The sequence below is a fragment of the Coregonus clupeaformis genome, chromosome 11 (assembly GCF_020615455.1).
Source record: "Coregonus clupeaformis isolate EN_2021a chromosome 11, ASM2061545v1, whole genome shotgun sequence".
NCBI classification, from domain to species: Eukaryota; Metazoa; Chordata; class Actinopteri; order Salmoniformes; family Salmonidae; genus Coregonus; species Coregonus clupeaformis.
In genome coordinates this window covers 4,477,399-4,504,855 of record NC_059202.1, presented here as the reverse complement: position 1 = coordinate 4,504,855, position 27,457 = coordinate 4,477,399, and the positions used below count along the sequence as shown (strand labels likewise).

The 27,457-nt window shown below is 46.4% G+C and overlaps 1 protein-coding gene across 12 annotated transcripts in view; it reads right to left on the bottom strand.

The window, feature by feature from the left end:
* LOC121576973 (homeodomain-interacting protein kinase 2) overlaps positions 1-27,457 on the bottom strand; it is a 104,525-nt gene that overhangs the window by 17,364 nt on the left and 59,704 nt on the right. For 8 of the 12 annotated variants that reach the window (XM_041890610.2, XM_041890613.2, XM_041890615.2 and 5 more), the window contains exons 3-7: positions 17,676-17,799; positions 13,199-13,321; positions 8,525-8,623; positions 1,467-1,645; positions 1,173-1,335 (exon numbers count right to left, since the gene is read on the bottom strand). In XM_041890610.2, coding sequence (XP_041746544.1) covers positions 1,173-1,335; positions 1,467-1,645; positions 8,525-8,623; positions 13,199-13,321; positions 17,676-17,799 — 688 coding nt within the window. The remainder of the gene's footprint in view (positions 1-1,172; positions 1,336-1,466; positions 1,646-8,524; positions 8,624-13,198; positions 13,322-17,675; positions 17,800-27,457) is intronic. The other 4 variants (XM_041890612.2, XM_041890618.2, XM_041890621.2 and 1 more) reach the window with 1 other exon arrangement.

Genomic DNA, 27,457 nt, shown 5'->3' with positions numbered 1-27,457 from the left:
GTGATGTGGGCTGATTGTGCGTACTGTGCTGTGTAAAGTGTTAGCCTGAAAAAACACACTAACCAAGTAATCTAGTGGTTGCCCAGAAAACAGGGGACGTCCTGAGGACATTAGGTGACGTTCCCATTAGGTACATTAAGGGTTTCGGCGCAACGTTACCCCTCTGGCGTCACTGAGGACCATGTCAGGACCTTATAAGGACGTTCTCAGGACGTCCATTTTACTAGTCCTTAGGACGTAGCGTGATGGTCCCAAGGGAACATTATTTGGGGAACCTTTTGTCTAGTTCCCTGTAAGTTCCCATGACGTCACTGAGGACCATGTCAGGACCTTTTTAGGACATTCTCAGGACTTTTATTTTACTAAAATCTGCATTATAAACCATTCCACCTGCGTTTTATATTGAAAGTCAATAGTGTTTTTTTTTTCTTCAGTAGTGATCAGTGGCGTGAAACTATATTTTTCCTTCACTCAAAATACATTAGTGCAACACATTCGGCAAAAATAGCTTAATTTTCATCAGAAAAGTGTAACGCTATTTGGCTAGCAGCCACACATAAGTAAATTAGCTTACCACGTCTTTTTTGCAAAAATAATGCATGGCCATCATATTTCTAATGTTTATCATAGAAAGAATGTCGCCAGCTACATTTCCTAATGGTTTGCTTGAAGTTAATCTTGCAGTTTACAGGAGAAAAGCACACAGAAAAAAAGAGACAGACTGGGGACTAGACAAAACCTCCAGGGGACCATGACAGAATGTCCCAAAGAATGTCCAAAAAACCACCTCGGGACAAACCGGAAACTAGACAAAACTTCCAGGGGACCATAACAGAACGTCCCAAAGAATGTCCTCTGGGACATCCCCGGGACCAACTGGGAAGTAGACAAAACCTCCAGGGGACGTGACACAATGTACTGATGACTTTAAGCGACCATTTCGTGGCATCCCGGGGACTTCCTAATTACACATTATTTTTTGCAGGATGTATTACACACTGGTAGTGGTGCATACGCTACGTACTGATCTGACTCTAGTACTGTATTAGCTTGTTACATGTCCTGGTTATGGTTAGTGCTGGTCACCCCCAACAGTAGCTGATTGTACGTCCTGTGTATGAATGGTGATGAGTATGTTAAGTAAAATCATCCACACTGTGTACAGTAGGTACCTGGCTGTGCACAGTGTTGAGCTGGTTGTTGAAGGTCATGGTGAGGTTGGTGGAGGTGCTGGGGGCCACGTGGGTGATGAAGGGGGTCTTGCTCTGGTTGACCGTGTCGTACATGCCCACACGACGCTTACAGATGTCCATGTTCTGGAAGCAGGACTTGACACTGGAGTGAGAGAGAGGGAGGGAGGGAGAGAGGTGAGTATGAGACTGCCTCATTTTGATTTTGCCCAGTTATCTTTTACCTATCTAACTATCTCCATGAGATATGGGGTGGAGTCTCTAGAATAGACGTACTGTGTGCTGTGGGGGAGGAGGTGGGTCATGGTTATGAAGGGGTGATTGAGGGTTTCGATGGGGGTGATCCTTTTGTCCGCGTCGATTGTCAACATCTTGGTCAACAAGTCGATGAACTCTCTCCTGTCTGCCTTCTCCGCGAGCATGTCGCTACCCTCCAGATCTGTCATCATATTCACCTGCAGACAGACAGCATACAGAATAAGCATTAGCGATTAGCATTTCAGAGGGCCATTCTCAGACCTTAAAGGGGCAATCTGCAGTTCAAACAATAACAAAGCCTCACCCAAACACTGAATTGGTAAATAGCTGAAGGATTATGCTGGAGAAATCTAACCACTCTTAAATTCATAGACAGAGCTATGAATGCAAGGACTAACCATCCATGAGATAAAAATGACAGTTTTAACCATATTGCAACCATAAAATGGGGTAAGATAATTTAACTAAGCTCATGAGCATTTATAAGCTATAGCCTTCAAGAATCAATGGGTATATATCATACATTTAAAAGTACAAAAACAGATGTAGCAATCACAGATTACCCCTGACCTTAAAGGGTTTATTGAGGCTGTGTCTGAAATGGCACCCTATAATCTCTAAATACTGCACTACTTTTGGCACCCTATTCTGTATATAGTGCGCTACTTTTGACAAGAGCCCTATGGGAATACTGTGCCATTTTAGAGGCAGCCTGAGTGTTCAAGGGCTATACTATTGCTGCGAACTACAGGAAGTCTTTCCCATGGATAGAACTATTAATAAACACACATGAAGGCTTCATCAGTTAAGTTAGGGTGTCAACATCAGTGTCACAGCGCATAGTGATACCCTTGCACCTTACTGACATTACAAACATTTACACTGGTATTCATAGCAAAGAGCGGAGCCGCTTGAAAACTCCACTGGCGCCGTCGCTGAGATTTTGATCTACTGCCGAGAAGCGAAAATAAACGAAAAATTAACCCGATACATGTTGCTGTTTGCTTATTAAAAGAGGGGAAGGGGGGAGGGGAGGTAGAGGGGGAGGTAGAGGTAGAGGGGAAGGGGTAGAGGTAGAGGGGGGGTAGAGGTAGAGGGGGAGGTAGAGGTAGGGGGGGTAGAGGTAGAGGTAGAGGTGGAGGTAGAGGTAGAGGTAGAGGGGGAGGTAGAGGCAGAGGGGAAGGTAGAGGTAGAGGTAGAGGGGGAGGTAGAGGTAGAGGGTGAGGTAGAGGTAGAGGTAGAGGGGGAGGTAGAGGTAGAGGTAGAGGTAGAGGGGGAGGTAGAGGGAGAGGGGGAGGTAGAGGGGGAGGTAGAGGTAGAGGTAGAGGGGGAGGTAGAGGTAGAGGTAGAGGGGGGGGGGAGGTAGAGGTAGAGGTAGAGGTAGAGGTAGAGGTAGAGGTAGAGGTAGAGGGGAGGTAGAGGTAGAGGTAGAGGGGGAGGTAGAGGTAGAGGTAGAGGGGGGAGGTGGGAGGTAGAGGTGAGGGGAGGTAGAGGTAGAGGGGAGGTAGAGGTAGAGGGTAGAGGTAGAGGGGGAGGTAGAGGTAGAGGTAGAGGTAGAGGTAGAGGGGGAGGTAGAGGGGGAGGTAGAGGTAGAGGGTGAGGTAGAGGTAGAGGGGGAGGTAGAGGTAGAGGTAGAGGTAGAGGTAGAGGTAGAGGTGGAGGTAGAGGTAGAGGGGGAGGTAGAGGCAGAGGGGAAGGTAGAGGTAGAGGGGGAGGTAGAGGTAGAGGGTGAGGTAGAGGTAGAGGTAGAGGGGGAGGTAGAGGTAGAGGTAGAGGTAGAGGGGGAGGTAGAGGGAGAGGGGGAGGTAGAGGGGAAGGTAGAGGTAGAGGTAGAGGTAGAGGTAGAGGGGGGGGGAGGTAGAGGTAGAGGTAGAGGGGGGAGGGGGAGGTAGAGGTAGAGGGGGAGGTAGAGGTAGAGGTAGAGGTAGAGGGGAAGGTAGAGGTAGAGGTAGAGGGGGAGGTAGAGGTAGAGGTAGAGGTAGAGGTAGAGGTAGAGGGGGACGTAGAGGTAGAGGGGAAGGTAGAGGTAGAGGTAGAGGTAGAGGTAGAGGTAGAGGGGGAGGAGAGGTAGAGGGGAGGTAGAGGTGGGAGGTGAGGTAGAGGGGGAGGTAGAGGTAGAGGGGGAGGTAGAGGTAGGGGGTAGAGGTAGAGGGGGGAGGTAGAGGTAGGGAGGTAGAGGTAGAGGGGGAGGTAGAGGTAGAGGTAGAGGTAGAGGGGAAGGTAGAGGGAGAGGTAGAGGCAGAGGGGGAGGTAGAGGGGAGAGGTAGAGGTAGAGGGGGAGGTAGAGGGGGAGGTAGAGGTAGAGGGGGAGGTAGAGGTAGAGGTAGAGGTAGAGGGGGAGGTAGAGGGGGAGGTGGAGGTAGAGGTAGAGGTAGAGGTAGCGGGGAAGGTAGAGGTAGAGGTAGAGGGGGAGGGGGAGGGGGAGGGGGAGGTAGAGGTAGAGGGGAAGGTAGAGGTAGAGGTAGAGGTAGAGGGGGAGGTAGGGGGGGGGAGGTGGAGGTAGAGGTAGAGGTAGCGGGGAAGGTAGAGGTAGAGGTAGAGGGGGAGGGGGGGGGAGGGGGGGAGGGGGAGGTAGAGGTAGAAGTAGAGGTAGAGGGGGAGGTAGAGGTAGAGGGGGAGGTAGAGGTAGAGGGGGAGGTAGAGGTAGAGGTAGAAGCTGAGGCCGCTCTGAAGCATCCCACAGCCTTCAGTGGCATGTCTGAGTTTGGGGGACAGGGACAGGCGTGCTTGTTTATTGCGATAGCTATGCCGAGATAGCGGGACCATTTTCAAAAAGATACAGCTTACCTGTAGCACTGCTTCAGGGGCTATCTGATGTACTGCCAGTCAACGGCAAACAATATAATTGAGTTCTCGTTCCTATGCAAGTTATTCAGGCTTCGTCCCTAACCCCTCCCTGCTTCGCACATCTCCACTCGCCGTCATAAAGGAATAATCTCTGGAATGAGGTGGGGAGAATAATCACGCTGTCCTCTGCGAGAGGGAAAGATTACTTTGGGAAATGCACTCAGTTGAATTGCAAATGTGTCGCCTTGCCTATGTATGTGTGCCGAGGCAATCTAACGCCATACTAACACTGTAGCACAGCAGAAATGTACAGTATATATGTTAATGTTACGGTGAATACCATGCATTCTATTGTAGTGTATTGATTCAATGCGGAGATGGAGCAAGGCCTCCCTATGAGTGTGCTAGATCATAAAGTCAAAGAGCAGCAAGGCAGTAGAAAACTTTTAGTATAATCATCACTTCTCTTTATTCTGCCACAACACAAAAAGCTCTGAAATTTAGCATAGTCCTATACACTGAACCAAAAATATGTAGACTGTTGGTCCCATGTTTCATGAGCTGAAATAAAAGATCCCAGAAATGTTCAATACACACAAAAAGCTTATTTCTCTCAAATGTTGTGCACAAATGTGTTCACATCCCAGTTAGTGAGCATTTATATTTTGCCAAGATAATCCATCCACCTGACAGGTGTGGCATATCAAGAAGCTGATTAAACAGCATGATCATTACATAGGTGCACCTTGTGTTGGGAGACAATAAAAGGTCACTCTAAAATGTGCAGTTTTGTCACAGATGTCTCAAGTTTTGAGGGAGCCTGCAATTGGCATGCTGACTGCATGAATGTCCACCAGAGTTGTTGCCAGAGAATTTAAATTACATTTCTCTACCATAAGCCGCCTCCAATGTTGTTTTTATCGAGAATATGTCAGTACGTCCAACAGGCCTCACAACCGCAGACCACGTGTAACCAGGCCAGCCCAGGACCTCCACATCCGGCTTCTTCACCTGCGAGATCATCTGAGACCAGCCACCCGGACAGCTGATGAAACTGGGGTTTGCACAACCGAAGAATTTCTACACAAACTGTCAGAAACCGTCTGAGGGATGCTCATCTGTGTGCTCGTCATCCTCACCAGGGTCTTGACCTGACTGCAGTTCGGCGTCGTAACCGACTTCAGTGGACAAATGTTCACCTTCGATGGCCACTGGCATGCTGGAGAAATGTGCTCTTCACGGGTGAATCCTGGTTTCAACTGTACCAGGCAGATGGCAGACAGCGTGTATGGCGTCGTGTGGGTGAGCGTTTTGCTGATGTCAACGCTGTGAACAGAGTGCCCCATGGTGGTGGTGGGATTATGGTATGGGCAGGCATAAGCTATGGACAACAAACACAATTTCATTTTATCGATGGCAATTTGAATGCACAGAGATACCGTGACGAGATCCTGAGGCCCATTGTCGTGCCATTCATCCGAAGCCATCACCTCATGTTTCAGCATGATAATGCACGGCCCCGTGTCGCAAGGATCTGTACACAATTCCTGGAAGCTGAAAATGTCCCAGTTCTTCCACGGCCTGCATACTCACCAAACATGTTACCCATTGACTCTGGATCGACGTGTATGACAGCGTGTTCCAGTTCCCGCCAATATCCAGCAACTTCGCACAGCCATTGAAGAGGTGTGGGACAACATTCCACAAGCCACAATCAACAGCTTGATCAACTCTATGTGAAGGAGATGTGTCGCGCTGCATGAGGCAAATGGTGGTCACCAGATACTGACTGGTTTTCTGATCCACGCCCCTACCTTTTTTATTTTGTTATCAGTGACCAACAGATGCATATCTGTATTCCCAGTCATGTGAAATCCATAGATTAGGGCCAAATGAATGTATTTAAATTGACTGATTTCCTTATATAAACTGTAACTCAGTAAAATCTTTGAAATTGTTGCATGTTGCATTCATATTTTTGTTCAGTGTATATTACATGACGAGTGCAGTGTCTGTATACGCATGTCAATGGATATTTATGGTCTCAGAGACAAATCTGCTATCATAGAAATATAATCTAGAATCTAGTAACTCCTGAGGACCTATGACATGGCACTCCAGAACACGAGGACAGGACAGCAGATGTTATTATATGAAATAGAATCTAGTGCTTCTGTTTCTATGCTGAGGAGCTGTGACATGACATGGCACTAGAGAACATGAGGACAGGACAGCAGATGTCCAAGCAGCACTGGGACACATCTGGCTGCCTGTGCCTGAGGAGAGGTGGAGTTAACCATGCAAGACTATGATGTGTACAGAACAACCTCAAAACCCTAGTTTAGAATATCAGGTTTAACGTTGGACAACTAACAGCATCCAATTTGAGTTGAGGTCAGTAATATTACTTAGAGGAAAGGGAGAGTAGTTAGTAGTAGTGAAACTGAATGCGAGGAGAATGTATTTCGGCCATTGCTTCGCTGATAGCAATTATTGTAAAGTCATGCTGGGTCTCAGAGTTGTGTGTGGTGAAAACATACCCACGCCTAAATATATCTTGGCCTCCCTCTATCTAGTTCTCCATTCAGGCTGCAGCCAGTTTAGCTGATCTTAACTAGAGATCAAATGGAGATGGGTCCTCCAGAACTTTAAGCTCTCCCCACATTTCCCAAGACAGTGTGGAGGCAACAAGAATGTCACCATTGGCAGACGTCCCGGTAATCAACCCAAGTCTCTCTCTCCAGTCCCTCTATGCCTTCAGATATTATCCATTATAGAAATGAAGACAGATGTCCACACTGCTAATTTATTTATCTGGCCCTAGATTCTGAGTCGGTCTTCTCCCAATTAGGACTGAGCTTCTCTTTCTACTTTCTGTTTCCTTTAGTAACCTTGTGTGTGTGTGTGTGTGTGTGTGTGTGTGCCTGCCTGCCTGCCTACCTGCCTACCTGGCGTGTGTTTGTGTGCGTGTTGGATGGGGACAGAGAGGCTCAGAGCAAGTGCTGACCTTAGGGACCTGGCCTGTGCATGTTGATTTCATTAGACCAGTGTTGTGTGTATGGGAGTAGGAGCAGCTTGGAAGTATGGCCTCCTAAACTAGCCCAGGCAGAGGCACTAAGTTCACCAAGCACCACTTCCGCTGGGGCTGCACATAATGCCAGACCTGGAGCACTCTGGCTGGGCACTGGTCAACTCTAATAGTCCAGACGGGAAATCAGTGAAGTGAACACGTGTAGGTCTGCATGAGGTAGACGACCCCAAGGGCTTAATGTGCGATTTGTGTGTGTGTGTGTGCGTGTGTGGTGTACGGAGCAAACTGCAATCAGATTGCAGACCTCAAGTCATATTTTACCTGATTTTATCTGTCATGTACCTTGACAGCTCTTTATCCTCCCCTTAAGAAACAAGACATTTTAGATGCCTGGGAAATGTATCACCGTTTCCATTATTACCGGTATGTACTCTACAGTATCTGTGCTGTTAAAACTAGTATGTTTGGGCGGGTGACAGTGAGAACAAAATATGGGCAGAGACACTATCGTATCATCATCTGAAAAATGTCATAGGTCTGTGTCAACTTTCCCACCGCAATCGGAATGAGAGTTGGGGAGAGGAGACATGTTATGAGAAGAGTCACATAAGATATAAGCCGTTTGGCGACAGTGCTTTTCTACACCAGGGTTTAGTTGTATGAGTCACTTCCTGGTTATGTAACATGGTAATGCATCCTTTCTTTGTTTTACCAAACAAATGGGTTCCCACAGGGTCATGTTCATTAGGCACCAAACGGAAGAAAACGGACTGAAACAGGCAGGGACTACCTTGACTTGTCCAATAAGAAACCATCATTTTCATTTTCCGTTGCGAAATGTTTTAAAACGATTTCCTAATGAATACGACCTAGCTAAGGGCTAAAGGCTATTGTCTTAGTTCCCACGCTGCAACTCCTCTAGCCTTCTCTGTCTTGTTGTGTACATGTCCTACACAAACGCATCCAGTTAGATGATGGCCACAACATTCACCCAGCTTAAATAAGAAAGCAAACTACACACATTAAATACTGTGACCGAGTTGACCAAATGCTCGTCTACGTTGTCGGCCTGTCATTTATTAAGTGGTGGTTTTAGAGAAGAAGAAGAAAAAAGAAAATAATCTGAAATGAAGAAGGGTTTCGGTCAGAGCACAGCCGGTTTCATTTCCCCTGTGCAACTGCATATGCAAGGGGCTCCGGTGTGTGTGTTTGTGTGTGTGTGTGTGTGCATGCGTGCATGTGTGTGTATTGTATATACAGTGCTCTGAACCTGCGCCATATCATCCAGGCAGTTGAAGATGTACTTCCGGGCCTCCTTCGACTTGATCGCTGTCTCTCCTTCATGATCCTCGGGTGTCTGTGGAGAGAAGACAAGAAGCAGATGTTCCATTCCGTTCCCATAAGACTTCCTCTAGTCTCTGAAAATACTCTATTTACATGTACCTCATTACAGACACTTGTTTAACGGCAACAGGACTGAGCTGGCTAGCAGGACTGAACTTGCCCTTTGAGCAACCCTGAGGTAACACACAAACACTTATCTAACAGCCATGTCTGGGAGCAGGCCTGGGGAGGGTGAAATAGACACACCTGCGCAGACACACACACAAATGTGTGTATGGACACAAACACAATCAGGGACACAGGTGTACGCATAGAAACACACATACACACATGCAGTATGCATGCACACACACACACACACACACCAATCTTACAGACCTATTAGCAGAGGAAAACTCTCTGACCAAACACGCTGTAGTCATTTTAATTACAGTATCATCATTATCACGGCTGCTGTAAAATGGAAAGACACGACAAGGTCGAAGCGAAGCTCAGCAATCCCTCTGACAGGCCTGTCCCTGTTTCTGTCTCAGCGAAAGGGAAAAAGTTGTCAGTTACTAGCTATCTGATTTTCCATTGCCAACAACCATGAACAAATGTGAAGTTGTAGCCATGTCACAGTAACAGTCTCTTGTATAACTTAAGAGCACACACACACACACACACATACACAACAGACAGGGTGTTATCAGCTATCCTTACTGAAAGGTCAACGTTGCAAGGAGCTACATTATTGGATGTCAATGTGGTATGTTGTTGTGTGTCATTTTGTATGGATAAGAACAAAGACATGGAGTGTGTCAGAAATGGCACCCTATTCCCTAATCCCTATAAATTGCACTACTTTTTAACCAGAGCTATGGGCCCTGGTCAAAGGTTGGGCAATTTATAGGGAGCCATTTGGGACGCACTCGTGGGGAGTCTCCAAGGAGACCTGATCAATCTTGGGAGAGAATATCGCTAAGTGCAGTAGAGCGGTGAGGGCGTAAATATAGCCATATCCAGCTGAGATATTGGTATTGTGGAGTCAGGATGTTCAATACAGTAAAACTATGTCTGCAGATTCACTGCATGACTCCAAAATACTCCCAAAGGGGACAAAATGCTGGTGCTTGAACAGTCCAGCACCTTATTGTTTGGCCAGCATAGAGCAACTTTATTTTGGAGCCAGCGTTGAGTCTATCCTGTCAACGCCTCACACTGGACTTCTCTAGCTCGTTTTTTAAAAACATACTTATTCAGGGGAACCCATTGAGACCAGGATCTCATTTACAATGGTGCCCTAAGGACAACAATACAACAAATTACAAATGATTAATACAAATAAAATAAACTATAATTTACAGAATCAGCACTACAGCTTCAAAAACCACACATACAATTATTTACATTCAATCCAAACAGTTGCAATTATCATTAAATTCATTCAACATTAAAGTCCTGAACTGCTCTAGAGGCACCAGAGAGTCAAGAGTTTTGTAGGCTTTTCCAAAAATGGGGGGCACTGAAACCGAAGGCGGATTTACCTAGATCGTTACGTCCTTGTGGAACCTTGAGAGTTAACCATCCCTGTGAACGGGTTTGCTGTCTCATATTTTTTAATTTTAACAGTGAAGTGAGGCAGGTCGGAAGCTTGTGTAGTAGAGCTTTGTAAACAAAAAGGGAATAGTGAAGTGATCTATGGGACTTTAATGAGGAGCAGCCAACCTTTTAATACAGGATGTAGTGATGAGTATTAAAACTGTCACCTGTGATAAAACGAAGGGCGCTATGGTAGACGGCACACAAAGGTTTAAGAGTAGTGGCTGCTGCATTCTGGTAAATGGTGTCACCATAGTCAAGAACTGGCAGGAAAGTTGACTGTACAATCTGCTTCCTGCTGTTTAGGCAGAGGCATTAAATCACAGCTTTTTAACTAGCTCATACGTATGGTTTTTAAACGTCAAATTATTCTCAATCCAAAAGCCCAGATATTTATAAGCGGGAACCTGCTCGATGAAAGAACCATCCAATGCATAAATATGTAGACCATCTGAATTATTTTTACGAAAATTAAAAAACAGCATACATTTAGTTTTTCATGCAAGTAATTTTAAATCCAAAAGGACTTTCTGCAAGGCGACAAAATCAGATTGCAGCTCCAACATAGCCTGTTCAGCCGTAGGGGCAATAGCGTACATAACAGGCTCATCTGCATTCAGATGAATGTTACAGGTTTTTGCAGAGAGACCAATATTATTTATACAGTATAAATAGTAAAGAGGACACCTTTAGTAATATTGAGGTAACTTGACAGATAGTTCCCAAACCACTTGCACGACGCCTGGTCGAGGCCCATTTCAGACAACCTTTGAATGAGTAGGGGATGGTCGACAGTCTCAAAAGCCTTAAATGTCTATAAATATGGCAGTACAGTGATTCCTATGATCTAAGCAATTTAATATACACTGCTCAAAAAAATAAAGGGAACACTTAAACAACACAATGTAACTCCAAGTCAATCACACTTCTGTGAAATCAAACTGTCCACTTAGGAAGCAACACTGATTGACAATAAATGTTACATGCTGTTGTGCAAATGGAATAGACAACAGGTGGAAATTATAGGCAATTAGCAAGACACCCCCAATAAAGGACTGGTTTTGCAGGTGGTGACCACAGACCACTTCTCAGTTCCTATGCTTCCTGGCTGATGTTTTGGTCACATTTGAAAGCTGGCGGTGCTTTCACTCTAGTGGTAGCATGAGACGGAGTCTACAACCCACACAAGTGGCTCAGGTAGTGCAGCTCATCCAGGATGGCACATCAATGCGAGCTGTGGCAAGAAGGTTTGCTGTGTCTGTCAGCGTAGTGTCCAGAGCATGGAGGCGCTACCAGGAGACAGGCCAGTACATCAGGAGACGTGGAGGAGGCCGTAGGAGGGCAACAACCCAGCAGCAGGACTGCTACCTCCGCCTTTGTGCAAGGAGGAGCAGGAGGAGCACTGCCAGAGCCCTGCAAAATGACCTCCAGCAGGCCACAAATGTGCATGTGTCTGCTCAAACGGTCAGAAACAGACTCCATGAGGGTGGTATGAGGGCCCGACGTCCACAGGTGGGGGTTGTGCTTACAGCCCAACACCGTGCAGGACGTTTGGCATTTGCCAGAGAACACCAAGATTGGCAAATTCGCCACTGGCGCCCTGTGCTCTTCACAGATGAAAGCAGGTTCACACTGAGCACATGTGACAGACGTGACAGAGTCTGGAGACGCCGTGGAGAATGTTCTGCTGCCTGCAACATCCTCCAGCATGACCGGTTTGGCGGTGGGTCAGTCATGGTGTGGGGTGGCATTTCTTTGGGGGGCCGCACAGCCCCTGACTGCCATTAGGTACCGAGATGAGATCCTCAGACCCCTTGTGAGACCATATGCTGGTGCGGTTGGCCCTGGGTTCCTCCTAATGCAAGACAATGCTAGACCTCATGTGGCTGGAGTGTGTCAGCAGTTCCTGCAAGAGGAAGGCATTGATGCTATGGACTGGCCCGCCCGTTCCCCAGACCTGAATCCAATTGAGCACATCTGGGACATCATGTCTCGCTCCATCCACCAACGCCACGTTGCACCACAGACTGTCCAGGAGTTGCCGGATGCTTTAGTCCAGGTCTGGGAGGAGATCCCTCAGGAGACCATCCGCCACCTCATCAGGAGCATGCCCAGGCGTTGTAGGGAGGTCATACAGGCACGTGGAGGCCACACACACTACTGAGCCTCATTTTGACTTGTTTTAAGGACATTACATCAAAGTTCGATCAGCCTATAGTGTGGTTTTCCACTTTAATTTTGAGGGTGACTCCAAATCCAGACCTCCATGGGTTGATAAATTTGATTTCCATTGATAATTTTTGTGTGATTTTGTTGTCAGATTATTTCATTCATTCAGATCTAGGATGTGTTATTTTAGTGTTCCCTTTATTTTTTTGAGCAGTGTATAATTTAAGTGTAGATGCTGAAACGGTGCTATAAAACCAGACTGGTACACATTAAGAGTAAAATTCAAAGTACAAAAAAAGTTATTAGCTGAGAGTTTGCCAGTGATTCTAATATTTTTGCAAGGCAAGATAGTTTAGAAATTGGGGGGTAGTTATCTAGGTCAGAAGGATCTCCACCTTTGTAAAGGGGGAGGACATGCGGCCCCTTCCAGATCTTATGGATAGCACCAGAAGCAATTGTTAAATAAAAAATGTGGGTCAAAGGTTCTACAATGAGGGGGGCAGAAAGCTGCAGTAGAAACAGATCAAGCGAATCAGCTCCTGTGGATTTCTTTACATACATTTTTTGCAAGGCACTTAATACATCATTGACATACTGGGTAGGTCACTTGGTGGGCAAATATAGTTCTACATTATCGACTCCACTGAAACCCAACTCCTCTTTTGATGTGTATGGAAAGTTTTGATGCAACAAAAGGGCAATCGTAATTAGTGTTTCTCAAATGTGTGTGTGTGTGTGTGTGTGTGTGTGTGTGTGTGTGTGTGTGTGTGTGTGTGTGTGTGTGTGTGTGTGTTTGTGTGTGTGTGTGTGTGTGTGTGTGTGTGTGATAGAGGCCTACCTTCAGTCTCCACAGAGGATAGTTGGTAGAGTCTGTGACTCGGTTGAAGAACCTAGTAGTCTTTGTCCCTGCACTCAGGAGGTACTCTGCTGGCAGCCCCTGTGTCTGAGAGATGTACCGGATCTAAAGGAGGACCAGGACAAAATATCAAATAACACATCAACTTTTCATTCAGAGTTTCAAACACAATCAGCCAAACAGCATTCAAATGCAGACACGCAAAATAAGGCACGCTTAATTGGATATTGTGAGTTTTGCCCTTTAGGCGCAAATTAATTTGACTGAAAATGTTACTCAGTCAGACTTGGAAAATCATTGCTGGCACAAATATTTAGGGTGATAAGACTAAAATAATCACATCTCCTAAATATGTTCACTGCAGAGGGAATATGCCTAGACCCAGATTCAGTATAATCCATTATGCCTTAGTTGTGACACATTTTCACGGCAGGGTCATCCTGGTAAGGTCATATCGTCAGGAAAAACTCTTGGCCCTAGCTATGATTCACGACTATGGTCATGAAGTTTACCCACCATGTGACCTACCCAGTAAAAACCCCTGTATGTAACTCTGAGTCGGTGTGTTTGTGTCTGGTGCCCCGTGTATATAGCCAAGTTATCATTACTCATTGTGTATTTATTATAACTTGTATTATTACGTGTTTTAATGTTCTATTATCTCTCTATTTTCTTTCTCTCTGCATTGTTGGGAAGGGCCCATAACTAAGTATTTCACTGTTAGTCTACACCTGTTGTTTACAAAGCATGTGACTAATAGAAATGTATTTGATTTAGTTAGTTCTGTGAGTAATGGGGATGAGGCTTGAGTGTGTGTGTGTATGTGTGTATGTATGTACAGTGGGGGAAAAAAGTATTTAGTCAGCCACCAATTGTGCAAGTTCTCCCACTCAAAAAGATGAGAGAGGCCTGTAATTTTCATCATAGGTACACGTCAACTATGACAGACAAATTGAGGAAAAAAAATCCAGAAAATCACATTGTAGGATTTTTAATGAATTTATTTGCAAATTATGGTGGAAAATAAGTATTTGGTCACCTACAAACAAGCAAGATTTCTGGCTCTCACAGACCTGTAACTTCTTCTTTAAGAGGCTCCTCTGTCCTCCACTCGTTACCTGTATTAATGGCACCTGTTTGAACTTGTTATCAGTATAAAAGACACCTGTCCACAACCTCAAACAGTCACACTCCAAACTCCACTATGGCCAAGACCAAAGAGCTGTCAAAGGACACCAGAAACAAAATTGTAGACCTGCACCAGGCTGGGAAGACTGAATCTGCAATAGGTAAGCAGCTTGGTTTGAAGAAATCAACTGTGGGAGCAATTATTAGGAAATGGAAGACATACAAGACCACTGATAATCTCCCTCGATCTGGGGCTCCACGCAAGATCTCACCCCGTGGGGTCAAAATGATCACAAGAAAATGATCCCAGAACCACGTGGGGGGACCTAGTGAATGACCTGCAGAGAGCTGGGACCAAAGTAACAAAGCCTACCATCAGTAACACACTACGCCGCCAGGGACTCAAATCCTGCAGTGCCAGACGTGTCCCCCTGCTTAAGCCAGTACATGTCCAGGCCTGTCTGTAGTTTGCTAGAGTGCATTTGGATGATCCAGAAGAGGATTGGGATAATGTCATATTGTCAGATGAAACCAAAATATAACTTTTTGGTAAAAACTCAACTCGTCGTGTTTGGAGGACAAAGAATGCTGAGTTGCATCCAAAGAACACCATACCTACTGTGAAGCATGGGGGTGGAAACATCATGCTTTGGGGCTGTTTTTCTGCAAAGGGACCAGGACGACTGATCCGTGTAAAGGAAAGAATGAATGGGGCCATGTATCGTGAGATTTTGAGTGAAAACCTCCTTCCATCAGCAAGGGCATTGAAGATGAAACGTGGCTGGGTCTTTCAGCATGACAATGATCCCAAACACACCGCCCGGGCAACGAAGGAGTGGCTTCGTAAGAAGCATTTCAAGGTCCTGGAGTGGCCTAGCCAGTCTCCAGATCTCAACCCCATAGAACATCTTTGGAGGGAGTTGAAAGTCTGTGTTGCCCAGCGACAGCCCCAAAACATCACTGCTCTAGAGGAGATCTGCATGGAGGAATGGGCCAAAATACCAGCAACAGTGTGTGAAAACCTTGTGAAGACTTACAGAAAACGTTTGACCTGTGTCATTGCCAACAAAGGTATATAACAAAGTATTGAGAAACTTTTGTTATTGACCAAATACTTATTTTCCACCATAATCTGCAAATAAATTCATTAAAAATCCTACAATATGATTTTCTGGATTTTTTTTCCTCATTTTGTCTGTCATAGTTGACGTGTACCTATGATGAAAATTACAGGCCTCTCTCATCTTTTTAAGTGGGAGAACTTGCACAATTGGTGGCTGACTAAATACTTTTTTTCCCCACTGTATGTGTGTGTGTGTGTGTGGTTCAAATCAAATGTATTTGTCATATGCTTCGTAAACAACAGGTGTAGACTAACAGTGAAATGCTTACTTGGTTGTGTGTGTGTGTGAGTGTGCGTGTGCATGCATGTGTGTGTGTGTGTGTGTGTAGGGGTGTCTCGTCTCCTCCTGACAGACAGGCAGCTCCTGATCCCTGCTTATTCCAGCAGATGCCACTGAACCACTTGCACCAATTAGCAGCGCACCGGTGCTCCAGAGCTACACTTCTCTCTGTTCCTCTCATTTCTCTCTCTCTCTCTCTCTCTCTGTTCCTCCTCTTCTCTCTCTCTCTCTCTCTCTCTCTCTCTCTGTTCCTCCTCTTCTCTCTCTCTCTCTCTCTCTCTCTCTCTCTCTGTTCCTCCTCTTCTCTCTCTCTCTCTCTCTCTCTCTCTCTCTCTCTCTCTCTCTCTCTCTCTCTCTCTCTCTCTCTCTCGCTCTCTCTCTCTCTCTCTCTCTCTCTCTCTCTCTCTCATTTCAATTCAATTTAAGGACTTTATTGGCATGGGAAACGTGTTAACATTGCCAAAGCAAGTGAAGTAGATAGTATACAAAAGTGAAATAAACAATAAATATTAACAGTAAATATTACACTCAGAAGTTCCAAAAGAATAAATACATTTCAAGTCATATTATGTCTATATACAGTGTCGTAACAATGTGCAAACAGTTAATGTACAAATGGGAAAATAAATAAACATAAATAAGGGTTGTATTTACAATGGTGTTTGTTCTTCACTTGTGCTGTGATGGCACACTGTGATATTTCACCCAGTAGATAAGGGAGTTTATCAAAATTGGGTTTGTTTTCGAATTTTTGTGGATCTGTGTAATCTGAGGGAAATATGTGTCTCTAATATGGTCATACATTTGGCAGGAGGTTAGGAAGTGCAGCTCAGTTTCCACCTCATTTTGTGGGCAGTGTGCACATAGCCTGTCTTCTCTTGAGAGCCAGGTCTGCCTACGGCGGCCTTTCTCAATAGCAAGGCTATGCTCACTGAGTCTGTACATAGTCAAAGCTTTCCTTAAATTTGGGTCAGTCACAGTGGTCAGGTATTCTGCCACTGTGTACTCTCTGTTTAGGGCCAAATAGCATTCTAGTTTGCTCTGTTTTTTTGTGGTCCTCTGTAGCTCAGCTGGTAGAGCACGGCGCTTGTTATGCCAAGGTAGTGGGTTCGATCCCCGGGACCACCCATACACAAAAAAAAAATGTATGCACGCATGACTGGAAGTCGCTTTGGATAAAAGCGTCTGCTAAATGGCATATTATTTTATTTATTATATTAATTCTTTCCAATGTGTAAAGTAATTCTCTTTTTGTTTTCTCATGATTTGGTTGGGTCTAATTGTGTTGCTCTCTTTCTCTCTCTCTCTCTCTCTCTCTCTCTCTCTCTCTCTCTCTCTCTCTCTCTCTCTCTCTCTCTCTCTCTCTCTCTCTCTCTCTCTCTCTCTCTCTCTCTCTCTCTCTCTCTCTCTCTCTCTCTCTCTCTCTCTCTCTCTCTCTCTCTCTCTCTCTCTCTCTCTCTCTCTCTCTCTCTCTCTCTCTTTCTCTCTCTCTTTAACAAACTCAGATTAGGCTCTATGAGAAAGCCTTGAGCGAGTATTGCTCTGTCTCTCAGAACAAACCAAGCAGTTATTTTCCTCCTGTCCTGAAACATATCTAAGAGTTAGTCTAATTTGCAACGCTCTCAAATTGATCCTCTCCCCTCCTCTCTGACACTACTACAGTGGAAGCATGACTTGTAGTGATTTATCAGTCCTCGTCCAGAAGTGGACTAGTGACTCTTCGTATGCCACTATTGTAGAATGCACACATTGATAGATTGAAATTGTGTTTTGAATTGAGAACTCTTTTACATTTCCTGTTTATAGTAGCATTCAGAAACTTCTTCTAGCTCTTGTCTTGGAGGCTTTCTCTCATTTAGGCATCAGTCATTATATTCCTGGTTGTCACCCACCCATGCCCCCCCCCATGGGCAGACCCTCAGACCTACCTGGTCGTACTCGGAGGCCCCTGGGTAGAGGGGCCAGCCCAGGAAGAGCTCAGCGATGACACAGCCCAGGGACCACATGTCGATGGCCTCACAGAACGGCAGGCCCAGGATGATCTCTGGAGCTCTGAGGACAGAGAGATACAGCATGGTTAGATACAGGCCAAAGTATTTCCGTAAGGCAAATGTTACAAGGGGGCTCAGCTGTATGAGCTATGTAATTAACCGCACCTTGTCTCTAACCGGGCACAGACCATGATGAAACCAACACAGACAAAAGGCCTGTGGACTGCCATTGAAGTTGATTTCTGCTTGAGTTGAACATGATCAATGTGAACGTCAGGCAAATTGCATTTAAAAGTATTTCGCTGTGTGCAGGTTGTTAATCTGTTTTGGGATTGGATCCCGTCCCATGTCGTATGAACATTTGTCGATGTAACACTAGCTTTAATGAAATATCTCATTTGGAAACAGCAAACAAATGAGTGACAGTCACTTTCTTTTCCCACCCAGTATGTGTTCAGGGAGAACAGACCAATGTAATCGAGAGAAGAGCTAGACTCAGGCACTTCAGTGTTAGGGGCAGCAGCTAACCCTACCAAAACATAAGCTAACTGGGCAGCTCTATTCAAAACATCCCCTAAACAAACATTATTTCATTAGACTCCAACGTTCCGCCCAAGATAAATTAATCAATCAGCCTGTCATTCCCTAATATGTTCTTTTACACTGATCTCAGACCAGCTCTCTGCCTTTAATACAAACTCCTCGCTTGTTTAGAGGAGCTTTGAGAAAAGTTGGATTCAAGGACATTGTTTTCTTTGATTCTCCTTTAAATGGCACTGGCAGTCACGCTGTTCATTTTAGTGCTAACTGTGGGGGGGCCGGAGCTAATTGACTGATAGCCGTGCAGGAGCCAATCGGGATGACTGATCTTGGGAAGTCTGGCCTCTGGGATAGAATGTGGGGGAGGGGAGGATAATCTGGGGAAGAGAATGGGTCTTGGTTCGAGTGGCCCAATGTGGAATCAATTGTGCCGCCATGAAAGATAAAAATCTACGTAAATATTCACAGAGTCAGAGCTACCCTCGTCCGATACGGGTGGTTATTTAGTTAATAACGACAGAGCCCGGTTCCCAGGTTCCTAGACTCCGGGGCCTTTAAACAACACAGGGGCCAAGGGGCCACCGATAAATAACTGGGTCTGATTGAGCACTGAACAGGAAGAAAAACACTGTCTCGTTATACGAGTGTAACAACTGACGAACGATTTAGAAAATGATACATTTTACAGTGGACCCACCCTGAGCTCTGTTACATTAAACCAGTTAGATTATAATGCAATCCACTGAGCTGAAATCTCTGATGAGCCTTTAAATTACTAGGCAGCCTGCCTCGGTCCCCAATAAGGGAAACTCACTGTGACTTCAGAGTGAACAAGACAGTGAATTGGAGACGCTGTCACACACATGCATGCACGTACACGTACACACACACTCACGCACGTGCACACACACATACACAAACTAGAGAGGCACTACATCATAAAACATTATTAGCGATACATTTGAATGGCACGACAACAATTGTCGGAGCTTTACGCTGATCCTGGAACATTTCTCTCCCCAGTTTGCTCCGAGAGCCCCTCGCCGAGTTCCCAGCGTTTCCTGCCTGTGCTGGTCATAACAACGAGGCGAGCGGAGAGAAGTGGAGGAGCGCGGGCTCCAGGCAGCATAGCAGAAGCCTGGGAGAGAGACAGAGACGTAACGCCTGGCCGGGAGCCTGCTGGACAGGCCCGGAGAACAGATCATGTGGAAAAGAGCAGGGCTCTATGGGGCTGGGGGAGGGGGAGTGGGGGTGTCTTTTGGGGGGCAACGGCTGGGGGGCAACGGCTGGGGGAATCTGATCACATTTTCCACATGGGCCTCAGACTCCTCTCCTCTCCTCTCAGAACCGCCTCCCTTGTTTATGTGTGAAAGAGATGGCAGGTTTAACATTGTGAGAAACAGCTGGGACCTGGCTGTTTCACGGTGGCAGACTTACACAGGGGATATCTCACTATCAAAAGAGAGAGACAAGACAGTACAAATGAGAGAGAGGGAAAGAGCGATCAAGAGAGTAGGGAGAGAGAGAGAAAAGGGAAGAGAGAGCGAGACAGAGAGCGAGACAGAGAGCAAGACAGAGAGCGAGACAGAGAGCGAGACAGAGAGCGAGACAGAGAGCGAGACAGAGAGCGAGACAGAGAGCGAGACAGCGAGCGAGACAGAGAGCGAGACAGAGCGCGAGACAGAGAGCGAGACAGAGAGCGAGACAGAGAGCGAGACAGAGCAGTAGCCTCTCTAGCGAACATCACATTCACTGGAGAGGGCTCAGTAAATAGAAAGGGTGATATTGGGGCCTCGGGGGCAGCGGTGGAACACAGTGTCGGGGGGTACACATACAAAGACACCGTCAACACAATAAGCTGGGCCATCTAACGTGGGTTACCAAAGCACCATAGAGGCGCCTGCTTGGAGAAGATAGCACTGGCAGGACACTGTGTCCTGAGCAGAGAGAGGGAGCCTGAGCTATGGGCCAGGAACTAGGGTCAGTCAACACAATCCTCCCTCTTCAAACCGCCTGGGCTTTCACTTTAGAGAGGTAGGAGGCTAGGAACTTTGTGATGAGGGATGCAGAGGATCACACACCCACACACACACACACACACCATAAAGACAAAATAGATTCTATGGTCCTGGCTGACTGGCTGCTTTTCCACACCCCCTCCAGTATGAAATGCATCCGGCAAATAGCCAAGCTTATGGAAAACGACTTTGTAACTTTCCGTTGCAGAAGATAAGCTGTTATTGCATACACACAGATTTGACACCCCTCCCCCAACTGTGTGCAGTTTTCGGTTCCCCCCCAGAGAGAGATATAAGTCTTTGCTCTGTAATTAGCACTAGAATGGGACACATAAACACACACACACAAGCACATACACACATACAAGCAAGTACACACACACACACACACACACACACACACACACACACACACACGAAGCCCTCTATTTGCATGAGTATATCAGCTCCAGCCCCATTAGGCTTTGAAGCAGAGTGGCCATTGCAGCATGCCAGCCAGGCTGCTGAATAAAATACTTTCAACCCAAATTGAGCTGAAATCAGCTCTGGGAGGAAACCCATCATCATACTGTCCCCTAGACCACAGTGGACTACATACTGTCCCCTAGACCACAGTGGACTACACTTGGCCACTCTGTGCAGCCACACTGGACCCCAGCGCTCCTAATACTCAGGTCACAGAACCTTCCACTCCCACAAGGTCCTTTCTAGAAGTTACAGCAGCACCCCTCCCCTCCCATGCATATCCAATCTCCACCCTTGGAATGTTAGTATCATCTAAGCATGAAATGAATATGACACAACAACCAATCATGGGGAAAATGGTCAAGTCTGCAATGTTGTTTTTTTCCATGGTTGATGCTGTGCCACGTTTGATGTCATGGAAGTGTGGATTTTTATAACAGTCAGCTTTGGACCATACTATTTAAATTAGAGAGCAATTAGTCCTGCATCTTTAGCTGTGTGTGTGTGTGTGTGTGTGTGTGTGTGTGTGTGTGTGTGTGTGTGTGTGTCTGTGTGTGTGTGTGTGTCTGTGTGTGTGTGTCTGTGAATGTGTGTGTGTGTGTGTGTCTGTGTGTGTGTCTGTGTGTGTGTCTGTGTGTGTGTGTCTGTGTGTGTGTGTGTGTGTGTGTCTGTGTGTGTGTGTGTGTCTGTGTGTGTGTGTGTGTGTGCGCGCGTGAGCGCACCTCCCCAGGCAGGGATCATGTTGAGGACCGTTAGAGTTGATGAGGTTGTGCTTGGATCCGTTCAGGCAGAACCTCCTCGGCCAGGCCCTTTCCCATGATTCCCCTGCCCTGGTCTCACTAAGGTCCAGCTGCACTCCATCCCTCCCTGCTAACCCAACCCAACGATCACACTGACGAAATCAAACCACTAATGCAAATCTCCTCACTGCTTCCATGGTATGCAAAACACAGCAGCAGCTGCCGATGCAGGCCTTTACACAGGCAAACAAGAAGCACACATCTATGCAGCTCACACTCTCCTCTTCTCCCTCCCTCCCTCCTCTTCACTCCTCTCTTCCTTCCTTCACTCTCAGTACACAGAAGCAGATACTGGAACTTGCCTGTCTCCTGTAGCACACAGGCACAATGTCTGCCAGCCCTAGACCTGGAGTTAGAGCTGTCCATAATAGTTCATAGACGGTGGTCAATAAAGGAGATGGAGGTTGGGTGAAACAGTCAAATGGAAAATGCCAGGTAGTCAGGCGTTAACTACTCACCACATCCTGGTGCTTTATGAGCAGAGCTGCTCTGCATGCAAACCTCAGCTAAGCAAACACACATATGCTTGTGTGTACTCACACACACACATACACACACACACAAACAGCCACTCAGATTGTGACGTTTGCACTAGAGGGTGGTGTGCACTGTGCAGTGGCTCTAACATGCACACTACAAAGATGCCATCACATCTGTGACCTATACGTCTGTCTTATCAGAGTAGGCCTATTATATTCAGCATTTGTTAACATAGCTCTAAGCTCTTTTCTTCTGGAAAGTTCCATCGACCCCACATGTGCAGCATGTGCACTCCATAAGCATTGGCACAGAAACCCCACCACTTTGACTTGCACCTCCAATGTAACAGCTTTAAACTATACCTCATCTAACACGTACACATTCTCAGAGTGTTGTACAAGTCAACACCATGAGGAGGTGGATTCAGAACACTGACCATGCATGTGGCAGGCAGACTGGTACACTCCTTGCTACAGTACTGCATGTGCCCTGTGCCTCATGTCCCCACACAGACAGACACACGTGGAAACAGTCAGGCTCTTCCTTGCATTTTAATCCTCCGTCCCTGGCTGAATAAAAGGCCAGTTCTGCTGTGTTCAGGCGGTGGGCTCGTACAGCAGCGGTCTCTGGTCAGGGAGGGTGAGCGGAAGAGGAGCGAGGGGGGGCAAGCACTGTGACATCCTCCCAGCTAGCCTCTTATTGACGAGGCCGGTCCCCTGGGAGCTAAAGTGATGGCATATCCCCCCCACAACCCATGAATGGGGCCTTTCTTCTGCCCCCCCCAGACCAGACAGGCAGGTGTGCAGACGGGCAGTACTGCTCCTCTCTTCCTCGCCTCTCCACCTGTACCCACACACCGCGCTGCAGCTGCTACTCCTGGCTCTGACATCCCGGGAGTTGGGCATGTCAGGATGCATCCATCACCCTGACCTTCCCTCAGCTCAGCGCGGGTTCACTTCAGTGTCCTGGCAGTCTGGCACATTACCAGTCTGGATCCCAGCGTTTACATTCTATTGCCATGAGGTTGAACCATAGACATAATTTGCTGTATATGACATAATTGGCTTGGCATGTGCAGCATTTACACTGGACAACATTTCTATTACAGGAAGTCTGAATCATAGACATATTTATCATAAATCTTACTGTATTCATATACTGTATGTATGACGTCCTTGGTTTGAACTGCCACCGCAGTTGGGTTAGATTCAGATGAGCTTGAACTTTTCACGGCAGCTCTTGGTGCAACAAGAACTGCTCTTGTATAATAGAGTCAAACTCACAGCCCACTTAACAACTCTGTTGAGTAAAAGCCTATTTACTGTGACGTAAACTGGGATGGTTGAGTTAACTTCATTCAAAGAGCTCTCTGCTTCCTGACGTGATGAAGGGAGGACAGAAAGCTCTCTTGTTATTATGTAGGTTTATGACTTGTTTGCTATGAACTGTCTGCTCTTTTCCCAGCCATAGGGGTGGGGGTACGGGTGGGGTTGTGGTGGAGAGGGTAGATAGGAAATTGGGTGAGGGGTGGGGTTAAAAGTGGGTGGGTGGGCAAGAAAAGAAAAATTCCTGTAGTATGAATTACTGTTCAACTGTATATTATGTTACTGTGCAGGAATAACTGTGAAAACGTAATACAAATATATTCATCAACAAAAAAAAGCTCTCGAGGTTGACAGGAAAAAGCTCTTGTTGAGGAAGGGAATGGCCTGGCTAATGCTATTTATGGTGTCTGTCTTCCCACTATTCCCCAGCCTTCACTCCCTCTTCCCCCTGGCTGGTCTTATGAAAGAAGCCTGGGTCTGGGTCTTTTTCTGCTCTGTGAATGAAGGACTTCACTACCCAGTCCCCAGAGATCCATCTCTATTCCATTATGTATGTCCTCAGCGTTCCAGTGGCGGCCGATCAACCTACAACTCTTTGAAGGCCTTTTGAATAAACACAGAGCGAAGGCCACTGACTGTGTGACCGAGTGACAGAGGGACAGGGGGATCGCCTAGCCCTATCCTGCACCTGTGGCCCCTCCTCTGGCCCCAAGGCTAGTGGTTTCCTCTGTCAGAGAGGCTGAGACGATGACACACACACTAAAAAGAACCAGCCCTGCCCAGCTCAGACATCACGTGAGGGAGAGCAATGGGGCAGAGTGAATGCTGAATGCCTATTGAGGGCTGCATGATAAAAGGCTTTTAAATTTAGTTTCTGGTACTCCCTGAGCCCCAGTCAAGGGATGTAACTAGTTGTGTAAGTCAGGACATAGCAAACTTTTACAGAGACCTTGGGAGGTAGTGTCCTTTCATTCAGGGTCCAGTTAACATTCCTTGTGCTCAAGGTCTTGTAGAGAGGGCTCCCTCTCTCTACTCAAAAGGCACAGAGAAGTGCTGATGGTGCTGTCACTGTTTCACCTGTTAATACATTAGCATAGCTACTGCTGAGTATCTCCAGGACTGGAAGGAGGGAGAGAGGGAGGGAGGGAGGGAGGGAGAGAGGGAAGGAAATTGGAAGAGGCGAGACAAAAATGAATAAAGGTGCTTTAGTCTTCTGGTAGAATTACCTGTGATTCTATAGGAAAACATACTTGAGTAAAATCATGATATGTTCCACTTTAGGTAAACATTAGATGTAAAGGACTAACAGAAATAAGAGGAACACAAGCCATCCTAGAGCTAGTCAGGCATTAAGGACAGCACAGCACTCGTCTTGTACCCAAAGCTTTTTCTGTGCAATTTTAAAAGCCCATACAATATTAACTGGGCTGAGTGCCACCCCACACGGCACAGGGTACCCTGTTGGCACAGGAAGCCATGATCAATATTTGAAGAGTTTATTTCCAAAACGCTATATCCCACACATTTTTCACGTGTCTTTTCATCAGAAATGATTGCTTCTGGGTACCTTCATGTGTTTGTAAAATATTACTGTTCTCAGATTTGTAATTAATAGATTTTAGATGTGTATGAAAATTAGTTTTTTTGCAAAACGCTATATATCCATTGTTTAGCTGGAATGGAATGTTCATATTCTGTATATTTGACTGTGATATGTGGTTGTCTCACCTAGCAATCTTAAGATAAATGCACTTACTATAAGTTGTTCTGGATATAAGAGCTAAATGACTAAAATGTCAAATATAAATGTTTTACGTACAGATCTTATATTATCATTTCAAAACATTTCAGTGAAACAGCAACAACAGATTCAACAGTGATTAAATATATATTGTACTCTTATCAAATGTAATGCTATTTTGCAGTTGTCTGCTATAGAACTAATCTCTCTAGTTGGACACAGGAGGATTGGTCCATAGACGAGACTGCCATTCCATTAACCTATTCCATTGTGTGTGTGTGTGTGTGTGTGTGTGTGTGTGTGTGTGTGTGTGTGTGTGTGTGACAGAGAGTGGCTGCAGAGCTGCAGAACGGACCACCGCGTCTCTCAGCCCCGGTAATTACCTCTTTTACTGTCATTGTTTGTCTTCTCCAGATGGACAGACAGACAAACATGAAGGGAACGACATGCCAGAGAAGAGCCAGAGCCTGACTGAGCAGTCTAAGCTCCTGGCATGGTACTACCGAGTCTGACTGCCTGCTCTTGACCCCCTTCAGCGACCACCATGGCATCTGCCTGACCCGTGGAGCAGCACTGCAGTGAGCCGCAGCCCTCCACTCTCTCCACTCTCAAGGAGTCCCTGGCCCTGCAGAAATATGTGGGTCACGATAAGTGCTCTCCACCAGGAGGAGTGGTGTGGCAGGTGGAGAGAGAGAGAGAGCCTGCTGTCGGTCTGTCTGTCTGTCTCACCCAATCAGCCAGCCGACCAGCCAGCCAGAGACTGTCTGTTTGGTCAGTCAGAGCAGAGCAGAAGGACTGCTTAACCCCAGAGCCCCGATCACTCCCGCTAATTGGACGGTGTGAGGGATTTTATCAGCAGCTAGAGCTTAAGCCTCATCACTGAGTCTGAGAGAAACGTCTGGCATTAGGGAATCACACATGCACATACACAATAAAGACTGGAGCCCCGCAGCACGTGCAGGACGTGTTCACCGCTCAGAGACCTCATCAGTACACACACAGTGTGGAGATTTACAGTGCCTCAGACAGAAAGAGGAGACTGAGAGGAAACATTAACAGTGTTGAAGGGGCCACAGCAGAGCGCCATTCATATTGGACATGTGGTAAAACACCAGACTCAACCAAAAAGCCATTTTAAATGTGATGCCTGTGAACGCTGGGATGGGATGGAGCCCTGGGAAGGCGTGTCATGGTGTGCATGCCATCGTAATGGTACAATTTTGAACTTCCCCTTATTAAGTGATTTATTTCTACTGCACAGTGACAAAGAGCAGGGGAGACACACATGCTGATAAATCTCCCCATCATCTTTCTACCTCCTTCTCCATCCCCCACTCAATTAAATTCAAAGGGAGCTTTATTGGCATGGGAAACGTATGTTTACATTGCCAAAACAAGTGAAATAACAATAAAGAAAAGTGTGAAGAAACAACATCAACAAAAAACATAAAAAAACATCGTGCTCTCCCCCTCACTCCCTCCCTCCACCTTCCCCTGCCTAATTACATTCTGGGTGACATGCATTCTCTGTACCTGAGGTGCCGCTCCCTCCCTCACAACAAGCCATGCATTCTCTGTACCTGAGGTGCCGCTCCCTCCCTCACAACAAGCAGCAAGGACCAGAGGGAGCTGTAACCAAACCTAACCAGTAACCATGGGCCTCCAGTACAGTCCAGTACACAGGCAGGCACAGAGGGGCTCCTCTACATATGATATGTTCCTTAGATAGGTGGGAGCTAGGCTGAGGTCTGTCTGCCTATCTGTCTGGCTGTCTGGCTGCCTGTGCCTGCCTGCCTCGCTGTCTGTCTGCCTGTAGATCTGTCCCTGGACTGCAGCTGTGTGCCAGTTGATTAGACTGCAGGATGAGATGAGCCTCCCCCTGACAGACATACAGACAGATCCAGACTGTCATCCAGATGTGGTAAAGGTCTTTATCCAATACAACACATAACCAGACATGCACACACATATAGGCACAGACACATCATGTACACTCATGACTACACACACACATACTGGAAAGGAAATAGCCTTACATAGCCACTCATGATGGCACTCTCATCTACAGTTTGCCCATCATGTCTCTCTCTCTCTCTCTCTCTCTCTCTCTCTCTCTCTCTCTCTCTCTCTCTCTCTCTCTCTCTCTCTCTCTCTCTCTCTCTCTCTCTCTCTCTCTCTCTCTCTCTCTCTCTCTCTCTCTCTCTCTCTCTCTCTCTCTCTCTCTCTCTCTCTCTCTCTCTCTCTCTCTCTCTCTCTCTCTCTCTCTCTCTCTCTCTCTCTCTCTCTCTCTCTCTCTCTCTCTCTCTCAGGATGGCATGGTATGGTATGCCGTCAGACAGCTAAACGCCAT